Source organism: Silene latifolia, chromosome Y (assembly GCF_048544455.1).
Source record: "Silene latifolia isolate original U9 population chromosome Y, ASM4854445v1, whole genome shotgun sequence".
NCBI classification, from domain to species: domain Eukaryota; kingdom Viridiplantae; phylum Streptophyta; class Magnoliopsida; order Caryophyllales; family Caryophyllaceae; genus Silene; species Silene latifolia.
This window is the reverse complement of record NC_133538.1, coordinates 52,985,444-52,992,472: the sequence shown is the minus strand read 5'-3', so window position 1 is coordinate 52,992,472 and position 7,029 is coordinate 52,985,444. Positions and strand designations below refer to the sequence as shown.

The following is a 7,029-nucleotide window of genomic DNA, read 5'->3' as shown; positions in this document are numbered from 1 at the left end:
TTAAATCGTCTAACTTTTTTACAAGTGTAATTTTTGTCTTTTACGAGTGTAACTTTAATAAAAAATAGTGTAATTTTAAACTAAAAAATGGTTTTTACGGACATTTTTTTGACTTTTTGTAATTTCAAAACGAGTTTATGATATTCGGACATTTTTTTGACAAGTTATTTTTACGGACAATTTTTTGTCTTTTTGTAATTTGAAGACAAGTTTATGATATTCGCAAATTTTGTTGACAAGTTATTTTGACGGACATTTTTTTGTCTTTTTGTAATTTTAAGACAAGTTTACGAGATTTGGACATTTTATATCCTCCTTTGTCTAAAAAAACAAAGGAGGATATAAAAGGAAATTAATTTCCTTTCCCTTAGGCTCCGATTGGGAAGGCGTTTCAGGTACCTGATTTGGTCAAAGTAGCTTATTTGACCAAAATTTCAGGTACCTTATTTTTTTTTGAAGCGTTTGACAAGTGGCTTATTTAACCAAATAAACTACCTGAAATGAAATGCTACCTAGAGTAGCATTTGAGATTTGAGGTACCTCATTTGGTTTGATTTTCCGTTTTTACCTCTTAAATCTATACCATTAAGAGAAATATTAATTACAGAGAATAATGTATGGGTAAAAATACCCTCTCATCCTCATCATGACGTGGCAACTCGCAATTGGATAAAATAAAGGCACACGGATCAATAACAAGGCAGCAGGCTGCTAGACGCAAGGAAGAACAAGGGGGACGAACCTAGACATTCAAGTGATACAAAGGCCACGTTTGAATTAAGTAACAAGCAGCCAGCAGGAACGTTGAAGTGGTCAGTAAAAGCTTTGACAAAGTCAGCAACCACTTCCTATTTCATAGGAAGTGGAGCGTATGGTTGGGCATATGTAGGGAGCATGTGCGACAATTCAAAGAAGGGCTATAAAAGAGCAATGAACATCAGATTCAAGGACATTCATTATTGACTCCACTCGAAGAAATATCATTCACCACCTGCAACAATTAATATCATTAACACACTTAGAAATTTATACATCGTTCGTATCATTTGTACTTAGTCATTTGGAGATCACTGCTGTACCTCCTGATCGTTCCAGCTAGGTTCACCCTCGAATACTATTACTACTAGTGGATCATTGGTGGGATACCATTCCCCCCGCGGTTTTTCCCACATTTTGGTTTCCCGCGTCACCATTTCGCTTGTGTCGTTTGTCTCTCTTTTTTTTTCGTTTGTTTCTCTTTCGTACTAGTTGTTTATTTTCGTTCTCGCTATGTTCTTACTACCGATCTACTTAAGTCTTTAATATCGTATTTTAATTGGAATAGCCGCATTGACTCACAAATCTTTAGTCGGTAAAATCTTACCAAAACAATTTGGCGCCCACCGTGGGGCATTGTGCTTAAATCTTGGTTAAAATACATTTTTTCGAAATATCCTAACATCTCTATAGTTGGTAATGTCAGGATCCAATCAGAACGTATCAGATCCGATGAGTACATCAGCGCAAACTCCGAGTAGTAGGGCGACGCCAAAGAACCTCCGGTGTTCCAACAACGGCGGTCCCTACCACCGAGTGATCGCAGGCCGAGGCTCAGCCTCAAGTATCAGCAAAGCCTCCTTACTCCCCCAAAATCACAGATCTGGGAGCAGAGAGAAGGCGGGAAAATCACCTTTTATTATTCCTCCGCCAAAGCCTAATAAGGATGGGAGTCGCAGCGCCCAAGATCACCGGGACACTGATAGGAGCCCGTCTCCCAGGAGCATCACAATCGGATCCGATAACAGTTGCTCCAAGGGATGACATCCTTGCAGCGAGCAAAGGATAGGGTTACAAAGGGACAACCAGTCCTTGTAGGAGAAGATAGATGCAGTGTCACCCCTGGGAACGCCCCAGCAGATGGCAAGGTCAACACTCGACCAGGGGAATACCAGGGAGTACTCAGGGAGGCTAATGCCGCAAAATCTAATAACCAGGCTAGATATGGATATGCTGCCACCAGGGGTAACCACACCACCCGAGCAAGTGTATCCAGCAGGAATGGTGGCCACCCAGGGTACGATCCAACCACTAGGGGTCCCACCACCACCAAGGATGCCGCAAACGTACCCCATGGTACTCAATCCTGTGGGATTAGGAGCACTGACTCCAGATCCCATATCAACAACCAGTAGTACGCCAGTGGTACCAGGGAGCAATCCAGGGGAACAATCAGCAGGAAACGCATATCCCGGGATGTGCTCCTATATGCCATATACTCCAGACAGTCAGTTCAGGCCTATCGTGAACTCAACACCATTACCTGGAAGCTACATGGTACCTCCTTACATACCAGGAGGAACACCAAATCCATATGGGATCTACTCAGTACCCCCACAACCAGGGTATGGGGGTAGGAAGCCATGTAGAACAACAGTTGTAGGATATCAGGTCCTTACTCAGCAAGGTTCCAGGGTTACCACGTCCCATGGAGGTAGCAACCCCGGAGTGCTATGCGGATTCCCCCTTCGTGGAAAGCATTGGCCTTGTCAGCATGCCAAAGGGGTTCATCACACCAACAATGACGTTGTATGATGGAACAGAGGATCCACTGGAGCACATCAACCAGTACAAACAGAAAATGATGGTGGTTGCAGCAACAAGGCCTGAAAAGGAGGCATGTATGTGCAAAGGATTCAGTTCCACCTTGTCAGGAGCCGCACTCCAGTGGTTCGTTAACCTTCCTAACAAGTCCATTTCGAGCTTCGCAGGGTTAGTGAATGTTTTCAATCAGCAGTTCGCAAGCAGTCGCAAGCCAGAAAAATTATCCAATGATCTATACCGCATCGTCCAGAGGTTCGAGGAGTCCACCAGGGATTATCTTGCCAGATTCAATGTGAAAAAAATATCTATCCCTAGGTGCGACCCTACAACAGTAGTCAACGCCTTCAGAAGGGGAATGCATCGCGACTCTGATTTGTACAAGGATCTCACCAAGCATCCATCATGTGCCACCTTTGAGGAAGTCAAGCAAATGGTAGAGGCTACTTATCGCCTAGAGGAGGATGAGGATAGAAGGGACCTATATGGAACAGAGTCGTCCATCAGAAAAATCACAACAGAGAGAAAGAATGAAAGAGCCAAACCCTACAGCAAGAACACAGTGAACAAAGTCTCAAGAGAAGGAGAAACAGAGAGCACCGAGGCTCCACCTAAGCTCAGCGAGTATGGGTTCACCACTGGACTTGCTGGGGTAATGAAGGCAATCAGGGAGCTAGGGCAGAGGGCCAGGTGGCCAAAGAAGCCTATTCCCAGGGAGAACGATAGAAGAGATGCCAGCAAAAGGTGTGAATACCACAACGATATTGGCCACAATACAGAAGATTGTGTAGTACTACGAAAGGAAGTGAAGCACCTCTACAGTGCTGGATGCTTGGATCACCTGCTCCCCAAGGGGGCGAAATATGGAAAGGTCAATACTGCTGACCAGGACTAACCATTCCCACCTCCACCTTACTCAAAGGTAGTGAACATCATCACAGGGGGGTCGGAGATATGTGGTCTCACTTATTCAGCAGCAAAGCGCCATGTAACCGAGACTGAAGAAGATAAACCAGAGTTCTCCCTCAGGGTCAGCAGACAGGATCTACCAGCAATCTCATTCGACGAGGCAGACGTACCTGATGAGGCAGAACACCACCATGACGCCTTGATCATTACCCTTTCTATAGGGAATTGCCTTGTTAAAAAGATATTGGTAGATACAGGAAGCTCTGTGAATCTGATAATGCTGGAAACCTTGAAGAACATGGGGTTTAAGCGAGAAAGACCTGGTGAAGAAGGCAGTACCCTTGGTAGGTTTCAGCGGAGAAACCAAACAGTCCCTTGGAGAAATAGTGGTACCTACCTTTGCAGGGGGTATGAACAAACAGGTACGATACTTGGTCATTGATGGTCCGTCAACTTATAACGTGATACTTGGCAGGCCTTGAATCCATGAAATGAAAGCGGTACCATCAACGTACCATCAGAGCCTGAAGTTCCCTACACCCTGAGGGGTACAGGAGATACGGGGAGATCAAAATGAAGCTCGGGATTGCTACAAGAACGCTCTGAAACCCACCGGAGCTGGTCCAAAGATAGCAATTCTGTAAAAGCTGTGCGCCCGGAGGAGTATATCGCACCTCCCCAGGAGGAACTCGATGAAGTAAACCTGGACCCACAGTTTCCAGCAAGAACAGTGCTGGTAGAAGCTGATTGTGCAGGTAACATCTGTTAGCAGATAATTGAATTTCTACATACTAACATGGATTGTTTCGCCTGGTCCCATAGCGACATGATTGGCATAGATCCAAGTGTAATTACACACCAGTTAAATGTAGACCCTAGCTTTCCTCCAGTCCAGCAGAAAAGGCGAAAATTTGCTCCTGAAAGGAACGAGGTGATAAACCAGGAGGTAGACAACCTTCTGGCAGTAGGCAAGATCAGGGAAGTTAACTACCTAGAATGGCTCTCGAATGTTGTGGTTGTATGCAAGAAGAACAACAAGTGGAGAGTATGTGTCGATTTAATAGATCTTAACAAAGCTTGCCCAAAAGACCCGTTCTCCCTGCCGCACATTGATTCCATGGTAGACGCTACAGCAGGGCATGAGCTGCTTACCTTCCTTGACGCCTGGAGTGGGTAAAACTAGATAAAAATGGACCCTGAGGATCAGGAGAAAACATCCTTCAGATCTGACAGAGGCTTGTACTGCTACAATGTGATGCCCTTTGGCCTCAAGAATGCTGGTGAACATAATGTTTAAGGAGGAGATAGGGAGAACAATGGAAGTTTACATCGACGATATGGTAGTCAAATCCGAGAAGGTAGAACAACATATGTCCCACCTAGAAAATACCTTCTCGATTCTCAGAAAATACCATATGAAGCTGAACTCCCTGAAATACACTTTTGGAGTCTCCTCTGGGAAATTCCTGGGGTACTTGGTGACGCAAAGAGGGATAGAGGCCAGCACGGAGCAAATCGAAGCAGTACTTCAGTTAGAATCTCCTCAGAAGCCAAAGGACGTACAGAGGCTCACAGGTCGGGTAGCAGCCCTAAACCGGTTCATATCAAGGTCCTCAGACAGATTTCGATTGTTCTATGACATCCTGAGAAAGAGCCAGAAGTTTGAGTGGACGCAGGAGCATGAAAAGGCGTTTGGGGAGCTCAAGCAGTACCTAAGCACCCCTCCTCTTCTCTCCAAGCCAGAACAGGGAGAACCACTGTATTTGTATCTATCAGTGACAGAGGCGGCTGTAAGTGCTGTACTGGTACAAGAGCACGGAGGAATGAAGAAACCAGTATACTATATAAGCAAGTCTCTGTTACCTGCAGAGACCAAGTACACATCTCTAGAAAAACTCGTTTTGGCACTTGTTACTGCTTCGTACAAATTGCATCCCTATTTTGAGTCACATACAATTTCAGTCGTGACCAACTAGCCCCTAAAAACCATAATGAGGAAACCTGAACTGTCAGGGAGATTGGTTAAGTGGTCTGTCCACCTGAAATTTGAACCCCGAATAGCCATAAAGTCCCAAGCCTTAGCTGACTTTGTGTCAGACTTTAGTCCCACCCTTCAAGAACGAGCCGACAGTGAAATCTTGACCCTAAGTGAGGCTAAAGGGGAGCAGGTATGGGAGTTACATGTTGATGGGGCATCCATTACGAAGGGAGCAGGGGCAGGACTGGTCCTGAAATCACCTCAGGGGGAACTGATAATACAGGCAGTACGGTGTGAGTTCAAAGCAACGAATAACGAGGCTGAATACGAGGCCCTAATCTTAGGACTCCAATTAGCCTTAGAATTGCAAATCAGCCGCATCGAGGTGTATGGTGACTCCAAACTGATCGTAAACCATGTGAATAATGTATACACGACCAAGGAACCTAAAATGATAGCCTACCTGGAAATGGCGAAGGAGCTCAAACTCCGCTTTGCCTCCTTCCACATCCAGCAAATACCAAGGGATTAGAATGTTGAAGCGGATGCTCTTGCCACCCTGGGAGCAGCCTTCACTCCAGGGGCAGTGGGTACTATACCATTCATACATGTCATGAAACCTGCCATACGTCAGAATGAACAACAGAACGCCAGTCAGGCTACAACCACCAGTGGATATACGAAGCAGGGATACTGTGTACTGCCACACCCCAGAAAGAGATTGATGATTGGCGCAAGCCTTACATTAATTGGCCACGTGATGAGGTATTACCACATGACCAGAAAGACACCAGGAGCTTCAAAATGAAATCCTCCAGATTCATACTCATTGATGCTATCCTATTTAGGAAGTCCTTGGTAGGACCCTATCTGAGGTGCTTAAGCATACATGAGGCACATGCAGTAATGTGTGATATCCACAGTGGTGATTGTGGAAATCACACAGGGGGTAGGAGCCTGTCCAACAAGACACTAAGGCAGGGTTACTTCTGGCCTACCATGAGGAAGGACGACATAGATTACATCAAGAAATGCGAAGAATGCCAAAGGCACGCTCCTGTCAGCCACCAGCCAGCAGAACATGAGCATCTGATCATCTCGCCTTGGCCTTTTATGAAATGGGGAATGGACATTGTGGGACCATTACCCCGCGCTTCTGGAAACAGGGCGTACATGCTGGCAATGACGGATTACTTCTCTAAATGGATAGAGGCAGAAGCTTTCCCTCAGATCCAGGAGAAGCATGTGATATCTTTCATCAAGAGGAACATAGTCAGCAGATATGGCATCCCTTCAGAAATCATATGTGACAACGGGTCACAATTCATATCCAACAGAACGGAAGACTACTGCGCCAGGTGGAACATTAAGCTGCTTAAGTCCACTCCTAGGAATCCGCAGTCCAACGGTCAGGCAGAATCCAGCAACAAGATAGTCATGAAGAACCTGAAAAGAAGGCTGGAGGAGATAGGAGGCAACTGGGCAGATGAGCTCCCCTTCGTGCTGTGGTTTGATAGAAATACCCCCAAAATGGCAACAGGTTAAAAACTATTCAGTCTGGTATA

At 45.5% G+C, this 7,029-nt stretch overlaps 2 protein-coding genes across 2 annotated transcripts; both read left to right on the top strand.

Moving 5' to 3' along the window:
* Positions 1–2,464: 2,464 nt before the first annotated feature.
* LOC141628048 (uncharacterized) lies at positions 2,465–3,928 on the top strand. The gene is made up of 2 exons (XM_074441236.1): positions 2,465–3,448; positions 3,500–3,928. Exons 1-2 carry the CDS (start codon positions 2,465–2,467, stop codon positions 3,926–3,928), a joined length of 1,413 nt encoding a protein of 470 aa, XP_074297337.1.
* A 1,549-nt stretch (positions 3,929–5,477) lies between these two features.
* Positions 5,478–5,996, top strand: LOC141628047 (uncharacterized). Its single transcript, XM_074441235.1, has one exon. The coding sequence runs from the start codon at positions 5,478–5,480 to the stop codon at positions 5,994–5,996; it is 519 nt and encodes a 172-aa protein (XP_074297336.1).
* Positions 5,997–7,029: the final 1,033 nt, after the last annotated feature.

Excerpts from the sequence above, each read along its gene's own strand:
- LOC141628047 (XM_074441235.1), top strand. The coding sequence starts at position 5,478 with ATGAGGAAACCTGAACTGTCAGGGAGATTGGTTAAGTGGTCTGTCCAC.
- LOC141628048 (XM_074441236.1), top strand. The coding sequence starts at position 2,465 with ATGGAGGTAGCAACCCCGGAGTGCTATGCGGATTCCCCCTTCGTGGAA. Across the intron at positions 3,449-3,499 it reads AGGGGGCGAAATATGGAAAG|GTAGTGAACATCATCACAGG; the intron begins GTCAATACTGCT and ends CCTTACTCAAAG.